General features: G+C 47.0%; 1 protein-coding gene across 1 annotated transcript in view; it reads right to left on the bottom strand.

Annotated features, from left to right (window-relative positions):
• Positions 1 to 5,168: 5,168 nt before the first annotated feature.
• The window catches only part of PNPLA1 (patatin like phospholipase domain containing 1), a 38,161-nt gene continuing 20,485 nt past the window's right edge, over positions 5,169 to 22,844 (bottom strand). Inside the window, exons 2-8 of the mRNA XM_007197966.2 lie at positions 21,029 to 21,261; positions 19,439 to 19,504; positions 18,282 to 18,491; positions 17,346 to 17,406; positions 9,096 to 9,663; positions 6,503 to 6,589; positions 5,169 to 5,298 (exon numbers count right to left, since the gene is read on the bottom strand). Coding sequence (XP_007198028.2) covers positions 5,169 to 5,298; positions 6,503 to 6,589; positions 9,096 to 9,663; positions 17,346 to 17,406; positions 18,282 to 18,491; positions 19,439 to 19,504; positions 21,029 to 21,261 — 1,355 coding nt within the window. The remainder of the gene's footprint in view (positions 5,299 to 6,502; positions 6,590 to 9,095; positions 9,664 to 17,345; positions 17,407 to 18,281; positions 18,492 to 19,438; positions 19,505 to 21,028; positions 21,262 to 22,844) is intronic.

Raw genomic sequence — 22,844 nt, 5'->3', positions numbered from 1 at the left:
TCCTTACTGGGTCCGGCTGGAGCTAGAGGTTATCCACACTCTGGGAAGCAGTGAGTTTTTTGTTTTTTGTTTTTTGTTTTCTTTTCTGGACAGGCTGGAAAAATTGAGGTTAAAGGTGTCTTTCTTGTGGACCATTTTCACTTGGGTGTGAAGAGCCAACATAGTCTGCCCTCATTTGGGCTGGGAAAGGGGAGGGAAGGGGACATAAAGCTTCCCGTTTCCTCTACAACCATGGGAGGACTCCATGAAGGCCAGGGCTGCCCACTCCACCCAGCTGCACCACATAATCCCTCGGGAGCTTGTAAAGGCTGCATGCCAGGTGAGCCCCACCTGGGGACTTCCATGAGTGGCTGAGGTGGAGCCCACTGGTTCCAAGTCAAACCTTTTGTGTGCTGTGTGAACAAAAAACAAGCAACAGAAGAAGATGTGGTCTCTTGACACCACAGGAAACAGGGAAGAGTGTCCATGGCTCAGCTCTGCCTGACCCCCAACAGTTCTGCCCTGTGGATGAGATGCTGGGGGGCTAGCATCTTGAAGAAGTGAACTCAGGCTAGGTTGGGAGGAAGGCCCGGAGCCCGGCCAGCTGGGAGGAAGCTGTGCTGCTCACTCTTCAGTGCCCGTCTGCGCTGACGTCCATCTGTCTGTCCAGAGCAGAGTAGGGGAAGGACTGCAGGGAAGCTAGGAGGATGTTTAGACAAGAAAGCTCTTGCCTGGGGGAAGCAGGACCCTCTACACCAACAGGCTTGGTAGTGGGTAGCACGCAGGTCCCCGAAAGGCCTGGGGTGAGAGGAGGGCATCTGAGAGCAGCGGGCAGAAGCCTTGGCCTTGCGGCCGTCAGGTTCTCTCCCGTTCCAGCTCAAGTTTTCTCTCTCGGCTCACAGTTTCCTAGAAAAAGGACACAAATTCATCATTTTTAAGTCCCGAATCAAGGACTTCCCTCCCCTTATTTCCACTGAGAACACTCCTCACAGATTTATATGCCTTGGGCATCCTGAGCAAGTAGCCAGGCTAATACGTGGAAATTGGAAAACTCAATTTATACCAAAAGCCAGTTTGAGGGTTCACTTTATTATACAAGGGTCTTTTGCAAAAGGAGGATTCCATCTGCAGAGCAGGAGTTGATAAAAGAGTGTTTGAAATATTATTCGACTTGCAAAAGTCTGGTTGGTATTTGGTTTTGCAGGAAGAGGGAAGAAGTGGAGTGCCCTCCAGAGTGCGGAGGACAGTTGTGCAGACTGCACACTGCCCAAGGATACGCTGCCAATACAAAAGGGTAGGCACTTCACAGACACACTTATATGTCATTCATACAGCTTTCTTGCAGTTGGCAGTCAATTGTTCAAACGAAATCAGTGTATTATGACAACATTCAAGCAGCTGGCAGTCAAGTTCTCAAGGAAGGGGTGCTGTTTTCTTAGTGTACAAGGCATTATATGGGCTAGTGTTGGCCCTGACCATGACAGGTAGAAGCAGGTGGGGGCAGAAAGGAAGCTGGGGCAACAGGGCTCAGAGGTCACCACAGTATCCTGGGACAGAACAGGCAGCGTCTGGTCTCCAGGGACACCCTGGGGCGTTCCACACCTCAGGGCAGCTGTATTCCTTGATCCGGCTGGGATGAGGTCTGTAGGTGACCCAGACTGTCTCAGAAGTGGAGAGCAGAGAGAAGTCGAGCGGGCAGGGAGCAGACCTGGATGCGAGAAGTTGAGGTTAAGCACATGTGAGGCGAAATGAGACAAAAGGGGGAATTGGAAGTCCTGATTTCCAAGCCCTCCTCCACCTGCTGTGTGACCCTGGGCAAGTCACTTGCCCTCTCTGGGAAATTGCAGGAAGACACCTGCAGAGCTCATCTTGGAGAAATGTTGGGATGTGGACTTGCATATTCTTGGATAATTTTCAAATCTGACTGTGTCATTCTGTTGTTTAAATCCTATGATGACTCCCCAGTAACACAGGAAGTTCAACCTTGTTAACATGGCACACAAGCCAGCCTGACCTACCCCCTGCCATGTTTCCAAGTGCACCTCCAGGCCTCTCCTGCCCAAATGGAGGAACTAGACTAGACTCTGTGACTTCTGATTCTCACTCCAGTGCTCCTTCTACCCCAGGAGGCTGTACCACTTGGTCAACAACAAGATTCTGGTGACAGACAATCTGGATTCAGATCCTGGCTCTGCCATCTACCAACTGTGTGACTTTGGGCATGTTACTTAACCTCTCTGTGCCACAGTGCTTGGAACATAATAACTACTCTATAAGTTTTAGCCATTATTAAATTCACCTTTGAATAAGGGGAGATTCCATAGTAACTCAAAGGAGGGGCTCTTTAATGGTGGAAATCTGGGGAGTCTGACAGACTTGGCAGCAATTAGAAGGATGTGGGTAGCAATCAGCAAGGTGGACCTCCTCCTTTTCCATTTGCAGCCTGTAGGCAGTCTCTCAACTTCTCAATCTGTCTCTCTACTTTGAGGTCAGTTACACAACCTGAGTCCGATGACCACTGAGAAGAGATAAGACTAGCAGAGGAAAGCTAGGCTGATATATATATATCTAGCCATGCTCCAGGAGAAGGGCATATCTGGCATTACTGCTGGTCCTGGAATAAAAGGGACAGGGAGCAGACTTGACCGCAACCTGTAGCCTAAGCAGAGCTATCCCAGCCAACTCATAGCCCTATGAAAGAGAAAAAAAATAAATGTTTGTTTTGTAATCCACTGAGATCTTGGGGGAAGAGGGTCATTTGTTATACAGCATTATCATAGCAGCAATAACTGACTAATACAACCCACACCAGAGTATGGATTTGAACTTCTAATTTAAAACACACACACACACACACACACACACACACACACTCACACACACACACACACACATGCATGCACGCACGCACATTAACGTATGGAAGATTTACCCTGAGCTTTTATTCTAGACTCTCTCCTCTGCCGGGAGAGATATCAGCTGGGGACCAGGAATTTACACAGGACTAGCCCGTGGATGTGACAATGTCTCTTGTGATTGTAGTTTGGGAACAGATCTTTCCTCTTCCTGGACCACTCCTACCTCTCTATGCCTAATATTTTTAAGCTTTTTTTCCCTGCCCACTAACCTTGTATTTGAACTCAAAGCATGGAATTGCTTAAAATCAATTGGTAAATTGCCCCCAAGCAGTTTCATAACCTGTTCTATAAAGGAGCACCGCACACAGGATGTGTGACCCACTGACAACAGTGTTTTCCACAGCTTATGAATGTTGTTTTGTTTGTTTTTTTTATCACAGCCTGCTTCTTTATAAAGCAACTTAATTCCTAGAAGTTTATCAACCAAGGTAGCTCTGGCTGAACTGCACAGTTCCCACTGCTCTGATGTATGGGAAGAGGCCTGGCTCTGGAATCAAAGACCCGAGTCTGGAACTGGCTTCCAGAGGGCACTCCTAGCTGCAGGGAAGCTTCTCCACACCCATGGCAGACCTGCCTACATCCTCATGACCAAACCTGACCCTGAGCTTCTAGAGACAGACTCAAAGGTCAGGGAAGTTTTGGGGATGGAGACCAAGGAACAGAGTGAGACTAATCCCAGGCAGCAGTGATCCTACAAACCCCAGAAACCACCAACTGCCCTCTGGGTCCTACACCCTTGCTGCCCATCCTTTAATCCAGAAAGTGACATGTAGGTCTGCTCTACTTCCTGCAGCAGCTCTTAATCTCCTCCCCACCATACTGCTTCCTACCACCCACCAAGTACCTACTTGCTCAGATTTTGCAGTGGGCCTATAGCTGCCAGGGTGAGCCTCTGACCCTCATCTACCTGATACATCCCTGTGCCTACCCAGGGACTCCCACCCAGGACTGGATGTCTCATAGAAAGAGCTAGGAATTTTTCCAACCAATTAAGGCTTGAAGCAAATTAAATAGCAGGGTCTGTTCCATTCAGAGAATATTTCAATAATCCTGTGAAATAACTGTAGATGATACCTGGCTTGATTTGGGTTTGAGGCTGGCATTTTGAATTTGTGAGTGTGTATGTATATATGCATGTGCCTTTAAAAACAATTTTATGGTTCAGTAAACAAATTAAGACTTGGTTTACACGGGGCTCACAGTTTGGCAGATTAGTTGGTTTTACTCTTGTCTTTGGTCTAAAGTTCAACTTTGGGGTAAATTCTTGAAAGTTTGGGATCAAGCTGAATTCATCTTTGATATCCCCAGAACCCAGAAGAGTGCTTGGCATTTAGTAGGTGCTCAGTAAAGGTCGACTGATTAAATCAACAACAGTCTAATAGAGTCAAAAGCTATATAAGAAGCAGGCCTACATTGGTCAGGACCGTTAGCTGTAGGTCGGCAGCAGTTAGGAACGCTACCTGATGAGTCACATGAGCACCCACCTGTTTGTTTGTTTGTTTGTTTAATATTTATTTATTTATTTATTTGGCAGCATGCAGGATCTTTGTTGAGGCATGCGGGATCTTTCGTTGCTGTGTGTGGGCTTCTCTCAAGTTGTGGCGCGGGCTCTAGAGCACGCAGGCTCAGTAGTTGCAGCGCACGGGCTTAGTTGCCCCACGGCATGTGGGATCTTAGTTCCCTGACCAGGGATCGAACCCGTCTCCTCTGCATTGGAAGGCGAGTTCTTAACCACTGGACCACCAGGGAAGCCCCCCTGTTTGGTTTTTAAGCACAGTTCTTTTCTTTTTTTTTCTAGGACAAGGAATAACAACTTTATTCCGGAAGCTAGCAGACAGAGAAGATGGTAGACTAGTGTCCCAAAGAATCATCTTCTTTAAGTGCAGTTCTATTCAGAAGCTGAGAGGCGGCTAGTTAACCTCTGGGAGTTATATAACCATAATATCTACTAATTATTGAGTGCTATGACACATCTTGCACTCTGTGAAGCAGTTTACACAGTTGACCTTGTTAAACCCTCACAACAACCTTATGAGCTGGCATTAGCCCTATTTTACAGATCAGGAGATAGAGGCTCAGAAAGACCAAGAGTCCTAAGCGCACTCACCGGGTGAGACTGTGGCAGAGCAGGGATTTTATGTTGGGTGTGTCCAACTCCAAAGCCCAGCTCCCCATCCCCATCCTTATTCACTCCCTCACTACCCCTGTAACCTTCCTGCAGACCATTCCCAAACCTGCTCCTCCCTGTGGAATTAGAAACATGAGTCATGCTCACTGCATTTTGCTGCCTGGTGTTTTAGATTGTGGATGTCTTGGGAAGACTTTTCTGGTGTCACTTGTCTTTTGTTTGTTCTTCTTGAATACCTTGCTCACCCAATTGGAGTCTTCAGCAGTTCTCTCCCTGGGAAAATAGATGAAATAATGGTTGGTTCATGACAGAGCCTTGCTCCAGCTCAGAAGGTAGACAGAAACACCAATGCCATGGTTCTCAACCCTGGCTGAACATTAGAGTTCCCTGGTGAACTTTTATTTTGTAATCAATGAATGTTTATCTAAGTAACATCATGCCAACTAGTCAAATGAAACTCAGCTAAACTTTTATACAGTTATATGTCAATGCAATAAAGTTTGTCATGTGAACAAAACACATAATTTATGCCCAAGCACAAAATTATTTATGCAAACTCTTTCCAAAAGTTTTATAATTAAAACTATACTTAATGTGAGAAGCAGGTATGTTTTAATATACTTGATATGATATCGAGTGGGAATATCAAAAATAAAAGTGCCTCAGGCTCTGTTCTCTGCAACTGTGGCCATAGAAAAACTCAGCCACTGCCAGAGCTACCCAAGGCAGGAAGGGATGAGGTTGGGGGGCAGAAATACCCTTGATTCACCCTCTGATCTCCTGCTGTTGCATTCCACTGGCTAACCCCACTGGCATTCAGTCAGCAAAGGGGTCTGGGTATTGCGGTTCCCAGAGAGGAAGAAACAAACAAAGAAAACAAACAAACAAAAAACAGCTTCCCAGGCCCTCTCCCAATCACTGCAAAGACAATAATGGAGTACATGTTAAACAACCCAGCAACCCAGACAGTTGGTGCACATTATGAGAAAAGATTTTCTGGGGACAATCTACAACATAGGAATATTACCCCTTTTTTTTATGCTGATAGAAAATAATTTGGATTAAGGGAAGTTTTTGGTAGAGTCTCTCAACTTATACTGTGCAGGATCCACCAAAGGCTAGGATGTAGCATGCCTGCCAGCTCTTTTGAACTGAGACATCAACAGAGAGTCAGATACGAGGAGGGGTACACACTCTCCCACTGCATTTAGAGAAGGAACATTCCCCAGTGTGCACAGCAGGGACGGGGGGAATGACACTGTCAGCGTGAATAGGCTCATGTCCCACACGTTGCCTTCACTGGGGAAGAGAGAAGTGGGAGTGGTGGTCTGCGAACGGTAAGGGGATGGACCGAAATCACATCCAGAAAAGGAACCCAGTGCTCCTTGGGCAGCTAAAGAGATGGAAAATATCACTTAGCTGGGCCCTCTCCCCTGACCAAAGGAAAGAACATGTTCCCAATTGAGGAGACACTTACATTGCATAAGGCTTGCTCATGGTTTCCTTCACATTAGCCAGAGGCACGGTGCTTTTGGAATTTGAAGAAGCAAAGGGAGCTACAGCCAAAAATGAAAATATAGGAGACATGAGTGAGATGGGGTTGGGGAAGAGTACTTAGTCATTTTTGAAATAACAATAGGAAGTAAGTGAAATGTTCAGAAACAGTAAAGAACTTTTACTCTCAAATTCTCGTATTTGGGACCAGAATCATGTTGTTGGATTTGACTGAGATCCAGGGCAGTGGCATCTGCAGAAGGTCTGAAGCTAACCCTTGATATAATATTATCAGCAATTCCCTCATAAAAAGCAGCCAGTTGTGTTAGGGAAAGTTTTCAAGAAAATCCCCCACAGGGGTCTAAACCTTCTAGCATCTGCTTTATGTAATGCTTTTGTCTTTTCCCCTTTTTTTTTTTTTTTTTTGGCTTGCGGGATCTTAGTTCCCCAACCAGGGATTGAACCTGGGCCCACGGCAGTGAAAGCCTGCCTGCTAACCACCGGACCACCAGGGAATTCCCTTAAGTAAGCTCTTTGCATGTTTCCGATGAGTAGGGGGATATATAACACATGAATATTAATATGTAATTATGTAATACATGTACATAAAAATAACATAGAATAAATTAATAAATTCCTCTCTCTGAACTTCTTTCATTTGGGGACCTGCTGGATATCCCTCACTCTCCCAAATCTATTTGTGGCTCCTTTGTTTATGGATTTTCCTGGGACTTTTTGCAGCACCTCCCGCCCCCAACAACAACATGGCCACTGCCAAACGACTGCTAACATGAACCCCTGGGGCTCCACTCTGCCCAATTCCTACAGGTGGCCTAGGATGTCACTGCTGAGACCAGCTGGAGGCTCCAGCAGGATTCCTCAGCCTCAGCACTACTGACGCTAAGGGCCAGGCAATTCGTTGTTATAGGGGTTGAGCATTGCAGGATGTTTAACAGCATCCCTGGCCTCTCCCAACTAGACGTTACCCACTTGGTGACAACCAAAAATGTCTCCAGATGTCGCCAAATGTCTCCTGGGGGGTAATATGGCCCGCAGTCGAGAATCACTGGGCTATCCATACCCTCTGTCCACCCCCAGTATGAGTGAGGAACGCCAGCTCTGTGCCCAGAAGTTCTCAGGCCCCTGAAGATGGCTGCCTTTAAGCACAGGTGCGGTAACATAAAATAAATGCATTTCATGTAACAGGGAAGAAGAGAGCAGGTGAAAGACTTTGAACAATTTTCTGACTCTCAATGTTCTGATATTTTTGTCTCATTGTTAAAAGAATCGAAGTGAACTTATTCAAAAAAAAGAAAGAAAGAAAGAAAAGAAAAACAAAAAAAAGACAAAGTGAACTTATTCCAGAGAAAGGGGGGTCACCCCTGACTTGGGGCAGATCCACAAAGAAGGAAACCTTGCTAATCTGTGCTACTGTTTATCGTAATAACTATGGAAGCTTGGCTGGTGGACCATGAGGACCTTACCACCTGGCTTCGGTCCATCATTTGGGCCCCTCTCCCTTGGTCCCCACCCAGACCACCCACAGTGGCCAAACAGGTATCCTTTTCATCCTGAATGTACCTTGCACTTTCCTTCTCTGCACCTGAGCCTCTGGAATAAACAAAATCTGAAATGTTCTTTCTACTCTGTCGGATCCCACAAACCACAATTGTCAAAATCTTGCCCATTTCAAATCATCTGTCACCTCCAAGAAGCCTTCCTTATCTCCCCAGAGAGATGTGATCTTATTCTCTATGAATACCCTCAACACTGTTTTTGTTAGTTATATAGTACTTAAGAATTCCTTTTGCATTTTTGAGGTTGGTATCCATGCCATTCCCTCTGTTGGAGGGGAGATTTCCTGAGAGTGAGGAATTAAGAGCTGTTCATCTTTGCAGCCCCCAGAGAGGTGCTTCACCTGTAGTAAAGAACCAGTTTTTAAAAATACTATTTACAGTCCATAATGGACTAGCACTTTTGTGAAATACAATATAAATGAATTAGTAGGAAAATGACCAAGCTCTTGGATGTCATGGCTCTACTGTATTGCTATAAACATTTCTAAATGCTTGCTCTCACTTTCTGTACTCATTTCATTGTGAACTAGTAACAAATAATTCAGGGACTGGCGCTGGTCCACAGACCCCTTTTTGAGTAGCATTGCCCTAGCACAGCAGCTTTCACAATAAAAAATCTACTAGAACAGCCGCTCTCAAATGTGGAGGGCTTGTAAAAAATGCAGACAGCTGGGTCCCACTCCTAGAATTTGTGATTTAGTAGGTATGTGGTAGGGCCTGAGAATTTTCATTTCTAACAAGTTCTCGGGTGGTGCTATTGCTGCTAGTTGGGGAGCACACTTTGAGAATCACTGGACTAAAGAAGAAAAAACCCAAATGTCAAGTACACTGCCCTCTCGTGGTGGTCTGTCCTCATAGCAAGTAGAGCCGATAAAGTTATGGGCTAACTTCACCAAGGCACCCCCCTAAAGCAACGGTTACCAGCAACCATATCATTACACACTTGCCAACGGGCTCCAGACATGAGGAAGTTGTGAGAAGCCAGAAGGGTCCATACCTTGGGGCTGTTCTGGGCCCAGTTCCTCCACAGGTGGCTGTGCAGGTGCTGCTGAAGAGGAACATTGGGGCAATGTTGGCGATGTCCCCACAGCGGAAGGCCCCAGGGACGTCCTGGATGACATAGATGACTGGGGGGGTGGGGATCTGGATGGTGATCCAGTCAGTTGTTCCTGCTGTGATGGTGATACAGGTGACAGCCCCGGTGTTGAGCTGGGGAGGAAGTGCACAGCTGGGCGTGATACAGGTGGCAAGTCAGTTGGAGACTGTGATGGTGATGAGGCCAGTGGCGATGCAGGTGGTGAAACAGGTGACTCCATAGGCCACTCACATGTGGATTCAGGTGTCTGCACAGGTGGGGACAGAGGTGGACCACGGCCACCTTTTCTTTCCCTTTTGGGAGCCCATTGTGTGTGAAGTTGTCTGGATTCTTCTGGACTGGCCCGCTCTGTTTGGAGGCTTGGTTGACAGTTTTCAGGGCACTCATTGCCAAGGGCACGTTCTAACTGGCAGTACACTTCTACCCAGGGGAAAATCACTCTCTTGGAAGGAGAATTAAGGTAAGCAGCATCTAGGAAAAACAACAGCATGGGGTCACAGGTGGCATTACTAACCCCTGGCATCAGCATAGTATTTGCAAAAAATGGTTTCCCAAATTATTCTCATAAACAAGATTAGTGCTTTTCATTGTTTTTGTTCTGTTTTTGCTGCGCTGCACAACTTGCAGGATCTCAGTTCCCCGATCAGGGATTGAACCCCAGCAGCAAAAGCCTAGAATTCTAACCACTAGGCCACCAGGGAACTCCTGGATTAGTGCTTTTCAATGGTCTTTCTTTACTTACTTGAATTTATATTGAATATTTGATTGTGTATTGATCCACTTATTCAATGGATACTTACTGAGCATCTAATATGTGCCAGGCATTATACCAGGCACTGAGGAGTTGAAGGAGACAAAAATAGGCCTCTTGGAGCTTATAGTCTAGCCTGGGGGCAGGCACTAACCACCCCAATAACCTCAAGTTTTAACAAAGACAAGTGCTAGGAAGTGAAGAATGTGGTACTAGGAGAGACGGGAGCAGGGAGGGCTTCCCAGAGGGAGTGACATTTGAGCTGAGACGTGACAGGGGAGAGGTCCAGGGGGTGGTCAGGGTGGGATGAGGAGGAGCATTTCAGGCAGAGCAAACAGCACACACAAAGGTCACAGGTTCGAGGGAGCAGGAGGAAGCCAAGGCCCTGCAAGGTCAGTGTAGGTGGAACAGGGGTGGGAATACTTGTGATGGGAGATGGGGCTGAGGAGGCCACAGGGGCCAGACCATGCACGGGCTTAGAGGCGGCATCAAAGACCCTTGGTTTTCATAGAGACCATGAAGACTTATGAGCAGAGAAGTGAAGACCTGTCTCTGGTTTTGACAAGATCACTCTGGCTGCTGTGCAGAGACTCACTGAGAAAAGCAAGAGGGGACCCAGGGCACCCTGTCAGGGTTCTGAGAGAGGTGTGTGGGGCTTCCCCTTGGAAGGAGATAGAGGATTCTGCTTAGGAGGTAAAATAAATGAGAACTGACGATGGATTGATTGGGGGGTGAGGGGAAGGACGTGGCTTACACCAGCAGTCCCCAACCTTTTTGGCACCAGGGACCAGTTTTGAGGAAGACAATTTTTCCACAGACGGGGAGGGGGGGCTTACATAATTGGATGAATGTCAGTGCCATTGGCTCAGAATAAAACCATGGAGGGGTGGGTCTGGGGAGAAGTGGGGAGAGTGGAGTTTGTTTTGGAGACATGTTGAGTTTAGGGGGCCTTTGAGATGTCCAAGGAGAGATGACAAGTGGGTAGCTGGATATATGTGTTTGGATCTCAGAGAAGAGATGAGGGTTAGAGATATATATTTGGGAGCCCCACCTATGGATGGTAACTGAAGCCATAACGGTGGCAGTGGAGGAGTTGGTCTAGGGAGGAAAAGCAGAGTGAGAAGAGGAAGGAGCCAGGATTGATCAGGAGAGGTGGAGAGGGGAACCCAGGGAAAGTTTTCTAAAACAGACAAGCCTGGGGTAGATTTAAACGTTGCTGGTAAGGATCCAGTTGAGAGATGGAGGTTGGAGAGAGAGAGAATAATGGAAAACTAGAGAATCCTGAGATTGGAATGGTGTCTGAGCCCGGGTGGTTGGGTGAGTTTTAGACAGGAAGAGGGATGCTTCCTTTCATATGCTAAGAAGGAGGGGGTCAGGGAAAGGTGAGTCTGTATATTTGGTGGTACAAAGTTGAGAGAACTCCCCTCTCATGGTTTTGGTTTTTCCTGTGAAGTAGGAAGTCAGGTGGGGTAGGAGGCTGGAAATCAGGAGCAGAAGGTTTGAGGTGGTAATTGCAGAGGATGAGAGAATAGGTTGACAAGAAAAACATAGTGCGATTGTTTTCTGTGTGGAAATTCACAAACCATTTCTAAAATTCATATAAAATGACAAAAGACCTAGAATAACCAAATCAACTTTGAAAATATGACAAAGGAGAAAGGCTTTTTGTGATCTTGGGTGAGGCAAAGATTTCTTAGATAAAGACACCAAAAGCATGATCCACAAAGGAAAAAATTTAATATGGACCCTATCGAAATGATAAACTTCTCCTTTTCAGAAGACACTGTTAAGGAGTTGGAAAGAGAAATCACAGACTGGGAGAAAATATTTGCAAATCATATTTCTGATAAAGGGCATTTATCTAGAATACATAAAAGCTCTTGACAAGAAAACAAACAATTCCATTTTTTAAATGGGCAAAAGATGGGAATTTCCTGGCAGTCCAGTGGTTAGCACTCTACGCTTTCATTGCTGAGGGCCCAGGTTCTATCCCTGGTTGGGGAACTAAGATCCCACAAGCTCCCACAAGCTGTGTGCGGTGAGGCCAAAAAAATAAAAATAAAAAATAAAAATAAATGGGCAAAAGAGTCAATTGAAAGAGCTCCCAATGGCCAAAGGTGGAACAATTTGAGTAACAAAATAAATAAAGTAGGACTGAGTAATAACCCACAGTATAAAATAAGTATCAACGAGTCCATACTAATATAAACAAATGATTGAATAGGTAAACAAATGATTGAATAGGAGGAGAAAGAGACAAATCTCTCATGATGAAGAATTCCCAGTAATTTCTGTAGATACTCAGCCCTTAAGGAAGTGGAGAATAACTCCCTACTTCTTAGTGACTTCCTTCCAAAGAGCACAGTATGGAAAGGAAGAGTAGATTTACAGTGGAAAAACCTGACAAACACCACCTCACAGCATGTACCCTTGATACAACGTGATGAGAATGGCACTTTGCCTCTGTGGTCTTTCCCCCACAAACCCACAACCCCAGTCTAATGATGAGAAAAACACCAAGCAAATCCCAACTGAGGGACATTCTACAAAATATCTGGCCAGTAGGTCATTAAAAACAAAGAGAGTCTGAGCAACTGTGACAGACAAGAGAAGCCTAAGGAGACAGCACAACTAAATGTGATGAGGGATCCTGAATGGGATCCTGGGCCAGAAAAAGGACATTAGGTAAAAACTAAGGCAATCTGAATAAAGTATGGACTTTAGTTCGTAACGATTTATCAACATTGGTTCACTAATTGTAAACAATATACCATACTATGCACCAAGTGTGTACTATGCTATAACATCTAACAAGTGTGAGACCTAAAACAATAGGGAAACCTAGATGTGGAGTATATGAAAACTCTCTGTATTATTTTCACATTTTTTCTGTAAATCTAAAATGATTCTAAAAAATAAAGCCTATTAAAGGTCTAGGGGAAAATGGGCAAAAGAGTTGAACAGACACTTCACCAAAGAATATGTATGAACAACTAATAAGCCAAGGAAAAGATGCTCAGCATCATTAGTCATTAGGGAAATGCAAATTAAAACCACAATAAGATACTTCCACATACCTATTAGAATGGCTAAAATTAAAAAGACTGACTATACCAAGTGTTGGTGAGAATGTGGGGAAACTGGAATTCTCATTCACTGTTGGGAATGTAAAATGGTACAACCACTCTAGAAAACAATTTGGTAACTTCTTAAAAAGTTAGACATACATTCTGGGTATGTTTCTCAGTCCATACACATCCAAAAGTATTGAAAATAGGATCTCGAAGTGATATCTGCACACCCATGTTCATTGCAGTATTATTCACAATAGCCAAGAGGTGGAAGCAACCCAAATGTCCACTGATGAATGAATAGATTAAGAAAATCTGCTCTATATGCACGATGGAATATTATTTAGCCTTAAGGAAGGAAATCCTGTCACATGCTACAACACGTGTGAATCTTGAGGACGTTATATGTGAAATAAACCAGTCACAAATAGACAAATACTGTTATGATTCCACTTACATGAGGTACCTAAAGTATTCAAACTCATAGAAATAGAATGGTGGTTGCCAGGGTCTAGGGGGTGGGGGAAAAGGAGAGTTGGTTAATGGGTGTAGAGTTTCATTTTTGCAAGATGGAAAAGTTCAGGAGATTGGTTGCACACCAGTGTATGTTTAACACTACTGAATTGTACACTTAAAATGGCTAAGACGGTAAATTTTATGTTATGTGTGTTTTACTACAATTATATACATTACATTTTATATTAAAATATTATATGTTATACATATATTTGTAGACATATATATATTACATATTAAACATGCATCCACCATATGATCGGGTCATTCCATTGCTGGGTATTTACCCAAGAGAAATGAAAGCATTTGTCCATACAGAAATTCATGCATGAATGTACATAGCAGCTTTATTCGTAACAGCCCCAAATTGGATACAATTTAAATGCCCATTAACAGGTGAATGGATAAATGAACTGTGGTATATTCATACAGTGGATTGGAATGCAAAAAGGAATGAACAATTTATACCATGCAATGACATGGGTGAATCTCAGAATAATTATGCTGAGTGAAAGAATGCAGACAAAAAAGAATTCATACTATAAGAGTTCATCTATCAAAAACTCTAAAAATGCAAATTAATCTATAATGACAGAAAGACATCAGGGTTTGCTTGGGGAAGGTGGGAGGGATCCCAAAGGGGCATGAGGAAACTTCAGGCATGATGGATTGTTCCCTATCCTGATTGTGGTGCTGGTTTCACAGGTGTGTGTGTCTGTGTCTGTGTGTCTGTGTCTGTGTCAAAACTTACCCAATTGTGATTGGGAGGAAGGGAGGGAGGAAGGTCAGTCTGGCCAGTCATGGCTGGATATGGGATGGATATTTCAGACATGGCATCCTCTGAGCTCCAACCTCACTCAACGCCCATGTACCTGTGTCTGTGTGGGGAATATGGATTTTCAAGGATGCCAGCAAGCCGTGTCCTTCCCTTTGGTAGAAGGCTGCTGTCGGGGAGGCCAAGGGTGGAGAGGGAGGGTCACCTGCTGACAGGAATAATTAGGTAGATGTGAACCCTTAGGAGGGAGGAGAAAGAGGATGCCAGGCTGTGAGCGGAGGAGTTGAGGGTGACACCTTGCAGGTGTGGCTTCCTACCTGAGCTGACCCCCTTTCAGAAAGCAGGCAGGAGGCTGGAGCAGACTTCCGTTTTCTGTTCCCAGATGGTAGGTGGGGATTTCTCAGGCTATGTCAGTATTTCCTGCTTGCATCTGGTGCCGGGAGAAAACTCCAGGCCCACCAAACCCAAGAGGATTTAGGTGCTGGAGCTGAAACTTGCACTGAGAAAGCCACACACACATTTGCACATTGGAAGAGGAAGCAAAAACAGCTGGCAGCCAGCACGACTTTTTTTCTCCCTTATGAGTTGTGTCTGTTCCTACTTGGAGTGATTCCAGGGCCATTGGGGAAAACCTGCCATCCTCCATATACTGCCCCAATTCAGGAGTGGTTGCCTGCAATGCTACTATTAGAGTTTCATCCTCGGGTTTAAGACTGCCGTTCATACCTGTGAAAATGTCCACAGCAGCTAAGGGTGGAAGGGGGGAGGGTGAGAGGATAAGGGGCTACTGAGAAATGGGGGAGACTAGAGATGCTTAACAACCCACTTTGTAAGTCTTCCCAGGGCTTGCCCTGAGAGGAAGAGAAAGGAAAAGTTCCAGGGGAGAGACAGGTACGGAGGCAGCCAGGTAGCCAGGCTGCAATCTGAGGTGTAGCGGGATTTCCTGGGGCAGGGAATTGGTGTCTGCGCTGAGATCCAAGAAACAAATCAGGGGATCCCCAAACCTCAAGCCCTCAATATACACCATCACTGAGGAAAGAATGGAGGGGCTCCCCACCTGGGGCAGAAAGGACCACAGGCCCTAGCCAGACCCTCCTATTCCCTAAGCTCTGTAGGTGAGACCTCAGCTCCACCACCACCACACCCCTCAGGTCGTCCTCCTGTTGGACACCGGGGGCTCGGCTTCACAGCTGTCACCTGTGAAAATGTGGAAGATGGGGCAGTTGTCAGGGGACAGTCAGGGTTAGGAGGAGTCTATATGCAGAGAGGTGAGAGGAGGGGCCTGTCCCTGAGGTCAGAGGGGGCAGTGGACTGGATTGACTGTGGCTAGGAATAAAACTCAGAGGTAGGTTCCACCGTCAGCCACCTTGTACAGATGAGAAAACAGGCCCCAGGAGATGAATTACTTGCTCAAGGTCACATAGCTGGTGTGTCAAAAACCAGGATCTAAACCCTTTTTACAGATTTGGAACTAAGACTCAGAGAGGGAGAGTGATTTCCTGGAGCTCACACAGCTTGGGGGATGGGGACTCTGGCCCAGGGCTACTTACCTCCAGAGCCCACATTCTCTCCATCCTGTGCTCCTGCTCCCTACCCCCCTAGTCCGGAGAATGGACCCAGGAGAAAGTAAAGAGTTAGGACAGGGGAGCTTAGGAAAGCAGGAAGCAATTTTTTGGCTGCACCACGTGGCATGCAGGATCTTATTTCCTCAACCAGGAATTGAACCTGCACCCCCTGCGGTGGAAGCACGGAGTCTTAGTCGCTGGACTGCCAGGGAAGTCCCAGCAGGAAGCAATTTTGAAGAAAAAAAGTGTGCATATCCTACGAGAAAAACCTCATTCAACCCCTTAATCTCACTCCTTAAATATATTTTTTAAACTACATACACAAAAAGTTCACCACAGCATTGTTTATAATAGTGAACATTTGGAAACTCAAAGAATGATCAAAGTATTCTGTACAACTGTGATGGAATATTATACAGGTGCCCAAAAAACAGTTACAAAGACCATACGGCAACATGGAAAAAAATTTATGATATAACATTAGGTAAACACCCTTTGATCCAGAAATCCCTTTTTTCTGGAAATATGCTCTATGGAATTAATTCTAAATATAGAAAAGCATTTTTTCTTTCCTTTTCACAAAGATGTTTGCATGGCCTTCATGGAGTTAGAGTGTTTAGTGCATGCCATTGGAGTCTTCCTTCCACTCAGATAATGCACAGAGGATACACAGGGGTGGGACCATGCTTTCCAAACCAACCTAGGGCAAGGGCTCTTCTCTCTCATTTGTTGATCAATATGTCACTCAAGGGCTTCCCTGGTGGCACAATGGTTGAGAATCTGCCTGCCAATGCAGGGGACACAGGCTTGAGCCCTGGTCTGGGAAGATCCCACATGCCGCGGAGCAACTAAGCCTGTGAGCCACAACTACTGAGCCTGCGTGTCTGGAGCCTGTGCCCCACAACAAGAGAAGCCGCGACAGTGAAAGGCCCACGCACCACGATGAAGAGTGGCCCCTGCTTGCCACAACTGGAGAAAGCCCTCGCACAGAAACGAAGACCCAACACAGCCAAAATTTTAAAAAATTAATTAATTAATTAAAAAAAAATGTCACTCAAAAGTCTCACACAAACATAAACTAGTCACATCTAGTTCTACATTAACAATACTGTTTCATTGGAAAGATAATAAAATGCAAGAAAATGTAATGATATGAGAATGGAATGCTCCAGGGAGATATGAGCTATGTATTTCCTAAGCATAGTTTTTAAATTCAGAAATACATTTGTACAAAAGCCCTAGACACTCTCCCATCAGTTAACCTAAAGCCCCTTTTCCACAGTGGTCCTAATTTCTGGCCACAGTAACATCTGGACAATGAAGGCTGTCAGGTCCCTGTGCCCATTTCCAGCTCTCCTGGGTGAAGAACACCTCCAGTTCCCAAACTGGGGGGAAATGCTCCTCTACCCAGCCCTTCTACTTCCTGTCTTTGTCCCACCTTCCTCCTCTTCCTCGGGGCGCCACACGGTACTTACTCAGCCGCCTCAAGTACGAAACGGCATCTTCATACCCTCGGTAGTAGTAATTGTGCAGGATCTGCAAGGTGGGGCACCAGGAAAATAACTAAGACTGTAGCAACAGAGAGACCCATAGTCCCCTCTCCCAAAGCAGCTGCTTTCATTGCTCTTAAGCTTTATATGATGAGCTTTTCAAAATGTGCCCATCCTTCACTACCTGCTAAGAACAGCTGATCATCAGCTTTCCCTGGGCCGGAGAGGGTGCGATGTTTATAGTAGAACCAGAGAAGGTGCATTTGGACAGTATAAGGAGCAGCATTTGGAGACTAGGTTCAAATCCCAGTGCTGCCACTTATTGGCTGGGTGGCTGTGTGAATGCAACCTCTCACAGCCTCAGTTTCTTCACTTGTAAAATGGGAATAATAACAGTATCTATCACAGAGGATGCTGGAGGATTACACCAGATATTGCCCACAATGCCTTTTCTATAAAGGGCCAAACAGTAAATATTTGGGGCTTTGTAGGCCACATATAGTCTCTGTCACTTCTTCTTGTTTTTTTTTAATTTTTTAAACGATGCTTTAAAAATAGAAAGTCCATTCTTAGCTCACAGGCTGTACAAAAACAAGTCATATGCTGGATTTGGCCCCTGGGCCATAGTTTGCTGAACCCACATTGCATGTCAAAATGGGAGAGTTCAGCCAACATTGCTATCAGTGGTTCTGAGATCATCTCATTTTACAGGGGAGAAAATTGAGGCTGGGAGCACTTAGGGCCCTTGTTCAAGGTCACATACCCAGTTGGCAGCAAGGCCAGGTTACAGCTTTAGGAGGAAGTTTAAGGGATCATTTGAGATGGACTGAGTGAGCGTCATTGGCTCCCCCATCCCACTCCAGCCCCCATCACCCTTTCCGGCTCTCCTTGCCCACCCCCCAGGTCCCTCCTGTCTCTTGCCACCAGGTCTGGGGGGAACAGGGCATGGGTCATCCTGGCGATGTTCTCCAGGGAGAACTGGAAAGAGCAGTTGAACATGCGGAAGTCACAGAAGATGGCAGGGCAGTCCCGCGGGCAGATGTCCTGCTGACCACTGAAGGTGGAGATGGTGATGGAGTCCGTCCAGAAGGAGCAGGGCTGCATGCCCGAGAAGCCCCCGTCGATGTACCGCTGCAGGGCGGAGGGGGGAGGCAGAGTGAGAAATGCTCATCTGGGGTCATAGGTCCTCTCCCCCACTCAGGGAGAGCAAAGAAATGGGTCCCTTGGGGGAAGGTTTGACACCAAGGTCCGGGGGCATCCATACTCTGGATGAAGCAGGAGTGAATGCTTCCCTGTCACGTTACCCCTCGTGGAGTCCCTCAGTGTCTGAGGGCAGGGCCGGGGAAAGGAGCTCATCCACAGGGCCTTTTGAGAAGGTGCACAAGTGGTGGGTCTGAGCAGGTTGTGAAATATCCCTCCTCCAGACTGCCCTGGGTCCAAGCTGCCTCCCTCTGTTGAGGTCAGACACCCTCAACACCCTCCAGAGCACCCCTGACCACCCTGTGTCTACCCTCAAGTCCCTTCCCCTCTTGGGGCTTCTGTTCCCTCAGATGTGAACAAAGGATCACAGACACTGAGGCTCTAACTCTCTGGGTGCCTGCTAATTAAATGAATGACATGCAATACGGGGGTCCATCTACTAGCTGATTCCTAATCTCTGGATCTCATTTTCTCTATACGTAAAATGAGGAGGGGGCATGGGTTAAATCTTCCTACTCAGAGTGTCGTCCGTGGGCCAGCAGCACTGGCATCAGCTGAAGTTGATTAGAGGTACAGAGTCTCAGACCTGCTGGATTTTCCTGCTGGGGAAATCTGGCAAACCTGTGGAGCCTTGACTTGCTGGGTTCAGTAATGTGTTGGTGGGTCCAGAGAGAAGCCCAACTTAGGGGGAGAAGGTCTTCTTAAAGCCCCAGAAATCTATCTACGCTGGGAATTCTGAGTAGGAAACCACAAGGACCTTTTCAATTCTTGGTCTTGCCACTGAATTCTGAGACCAATCCTCCCAAATGTGGGTCACAGGGGCCCTGAGGCACCCCTGGATCCCAGCTCACCCCCCCCCCCCACACTGAGGTACTTACCACGCCACGGTAAGTTGGAGGAATGAGGCCGCAGTACACAGGGACAAAGCAGCTGCAGTACAGCGCCTGTGGGGGAGAGAACAGGGTTGAGATGCCCAAGGCCTGGGGGCTGGGTGGGGAGGGATCACCTGTGGGCATCTGGGCCACCATCAGCCTGGTCCTCCTTAAACCCAAGGTGGAGTCACTGCCCTGGGAAGTGGAGCCCCAAGTTCAGCTCCTGGCTGGATCCTTGGTAACCTACTTGGTCAGGCTGGGCCGGATGTCCCAGTTTTAAAGGGAGAGAGTGGCCTCAATGATCTCCAGGGTTCCTTCTAGCACCAAATTTCCATGAATCCGAAGGGATTCAAAAACCATTAATGTGTCTGGCCTGGGCCTGGAATCAAAGGAGGGTGAGATGCCTACCCTTGGGAATGCTCAGAGGGGGAGCAAGCAAGTAGGTGACAGTACATGGGGTGACAGGTGCTGTGATGGAGGTGAGCATGGGCGTCGTGGTCCCAAAGAAGAAGCACCCAACCCAGGGGTTGCAAGGCAGGCAGGTGATGAAGGAAAGTTCCCTGGCAGGAGTGACTGGAGTCTCACCAAGCAGGTGAAGTGGGGTGGGAAGGAGGGAAGGGCATCCGGCACGAGGCAGGAGGCATGGCAGGTGCAGACACAGAGGCCTGCTTTGTGTGATTTGCTCTGGTTGGCATGGGTAAGAGTGGGAGGTGGTGGGAGAGGGCTGGGGAGAGAAAAGTCTTGAAGAGCTGGGTGCTAATAAACCCAGGGGACATGAGGTAGCTGGAGGAGATATCCATGTCCCTGCCTATTCATCCCCAACCCCCAGGGTCAAGGCCATGCCAGTGTGGGGATGTGAGGATGGGTGGCGAGGGTCTTGTATTCAGAGGAGGGGAGGGGAGTGGAAATATGGGTGGAGGGTCATGCAGCTCAACTCTTGTCCTGAAAGAAAACTGGACATATCCACAGCACTCTCCAGCAATAATAGGTCATAACTAAAATGTATATTAATGAGCTTAGAACAGTGCACTGTCAGAATCCCCTTTCCTAAGTGTTAACCCATTTAGTGATAACACAATCCTTTTTATCAAGGACCAGTGGAAGAGAGGGGGCAGAGGGAAGCTGTTCCCACAAACTGGGAGTAATTTAGTGGGGAAACACTGAAGTCCAGGCCCTAGAGGAGCCATGGGACCTCTGTTGGTAATACAAACAGGCCTCTGAGAAGCTGCAGGATTAGAGCAGAGGGCAAGACAGAGGCAAAAGGAGGCAGACTCTGAGTGCTGAAGTGTAGGATGGTGAGCAAGTCTGATTAGTTTTTGGCGTCTCTGGGTCCATCTTGTCTAACAGCCTGCCTGACACAGAGAGATAGATGCCAGGAGGGTGAAGGGAGGGAAAAACTAGGGAGGCAGAAAGTAGAAGGAAGGACGTGAGGCAGACAAGTGGACCATCCCAGAGGCCCATCACAAGAAGCAGGGCCAGCCTCTCCTTTCCTGCCCCAAATCCCTGGGCTCCGCCCCCACTCCCTGGCCCCGCCCTTATCCCTGGTCCCGCCCCACTCCCTGGCCCCACCCTTATTCCCAGGTCCCGCCCCCTTGCCTCGATGAGCTCTTCCTTGGATGTATATTCTGAAACCACAACACTCTCTCCATCCGTGAACCGGGTGAGGCTCACGTGGAGCTTCCCCGTGGCGACCTTGTAGGAGTCCTCAGGCAGGACCCGGTACAGAAACTGCCTCATCATCTGCACCAGCTTACAGGACGGGGACAAGGGCCCCAAGAAGGATTTCTTCACCTCGGCCACACCCACATTGAGGACTCGGAGGTACTCATCTGTGGAGGAAGCAGAGAGGAGCGGGAGCTCAGCGGCCCCCGTGGCAAAAAGAGGTCAAGGGCGATTTCGCCATCTCATCCTGCATCCAACAAATGGGGAGACCTATAATTCTGATGCAGGGAAGGTCTTAGGCATCAACCTGTCATTCTGCACACAAGGGAAGCAAGGCATGGAGGAACGAAGTCACTGGCTCCAGAGAGCCCACAGCTAGTCAGGCGTCCTGACTCCTTCCTATTGAGGCAAAGGACCACTTTTCTACCCCAGATAGCTTTCCCTATTACCATGCCTGAAGTCCACAACCAGACTGCATTCTTTCGAGTCTTAGAGGCTTTTGGCCCCATATGAGATTCCCATTAAATACGGCTGAAAGCCTTCAACAAGTGACACCCTGGGACGCTTGCTTAGCGCTGGCGAAGTCTGTGGGGCTGCTGACCTTGAGGCAGGGGAATTACAGGGAGGGGTGAACTTGGTCTTGAAGCCATTGCATCATCTTCCTTTTATGGCCCCCGGTACAGGCCTGAGAGGGAGAAGGCCCTAAATTACAGACCCAAAGCTGTGCTGCAGGGGTTCCCAGGAGGGTGAGATAAACCTTCTGTCTCCTTCTGAGAGGAGCACAGCCTGGGCACATAAGGGCCTACACGTGCCAGATGGGGCTTGGAGGGCAGCTGTGTTGTCCAAGGGCTGGCAGAGGAAGGTGTAATCCACCTGCCCCCCACAATCCCCAGAATTCTACCAGGGAAGTTAGAGTTGTAAGCTTAATAAGAAGTGCTATCACAGCAATACTGTGAGGTAGGTGTTTCTGTCCCCATTTACTGATCAGGAAACTGAGGTTCGGGGAGCTAATATAAGTTGCCCAAGGTCAACCATCTAGTAAGTGTACAAAGTGGGATTTTAACCTAGAGTGTGTGACCCCGGAACCATACTCCTTCTGCTACAGTAAGCTAAAAGCTTTCAGAGCTGGGCGTGTACCTGCCTCTGGCCAATTGCTGCTAATTTCTACCTTGTGCAAACCCACTGGGAAAATCAGGAGTAGAAATAGCTCTGAAAAGAACTGCTAATTTTTTAAACAAATATTTAATTGTAAAACATCATATACAGAAGAACTTTCTTACAATTAGTGTCATGCAGCAAGAGCTACCTGGGAAGTTGTGCAGTCATGAACTCTTTGCCACTGGAGGTAACCAAGCAGAGGCAGGACAAGTACCTCAGTCAAAGAACTTATCAAAGGGATTCCTGCATGCGTGGTAAGGGCTAAGATTCCTTCCAACCCTGAGATTCTGGGATTCTCATGGGCACCTGACAATAAATCTGAGAAGCCATCACAGTGCACGTTACTTTCCTGTTTACAAATAGAGCATCTGAAGCACAGAATGTTTAAGTGATTTGCCCAAGGTCACACACAGCAATCTGGGGACAAACCAAAGCTAGGGATGCTCTACTCCTCTTGCATTTTACCATTCACAGATTATTCCTCATTAATCCGGGGAGCGGGTAAGATAAGGAACTTTCGTATCATTTTATAGGTGTAGAAGCTGAGGCAGAGAAAAGCTAAGTGTCCTACCCGAGGTCAGACAGCCAGGCA

Source organism: Balaenoptera acutorostrata, chromosome 10 (assembly GCF_949987535.1).
Source record: "Balaenoptera acutorostrata chromosome 10, mBalAcu1.1, whole genome shotgun sequence".
Lineage (NCBI taxonomy): Eukaryota > Metazoa > Chordata > Mammalia > Artiodactyla > Balaenopteridae > Balaenoptera > Balaenoptera acutorostrata.
This window is presented reverse-complemented; position numbering and strand designations above follow the sequence as displayed.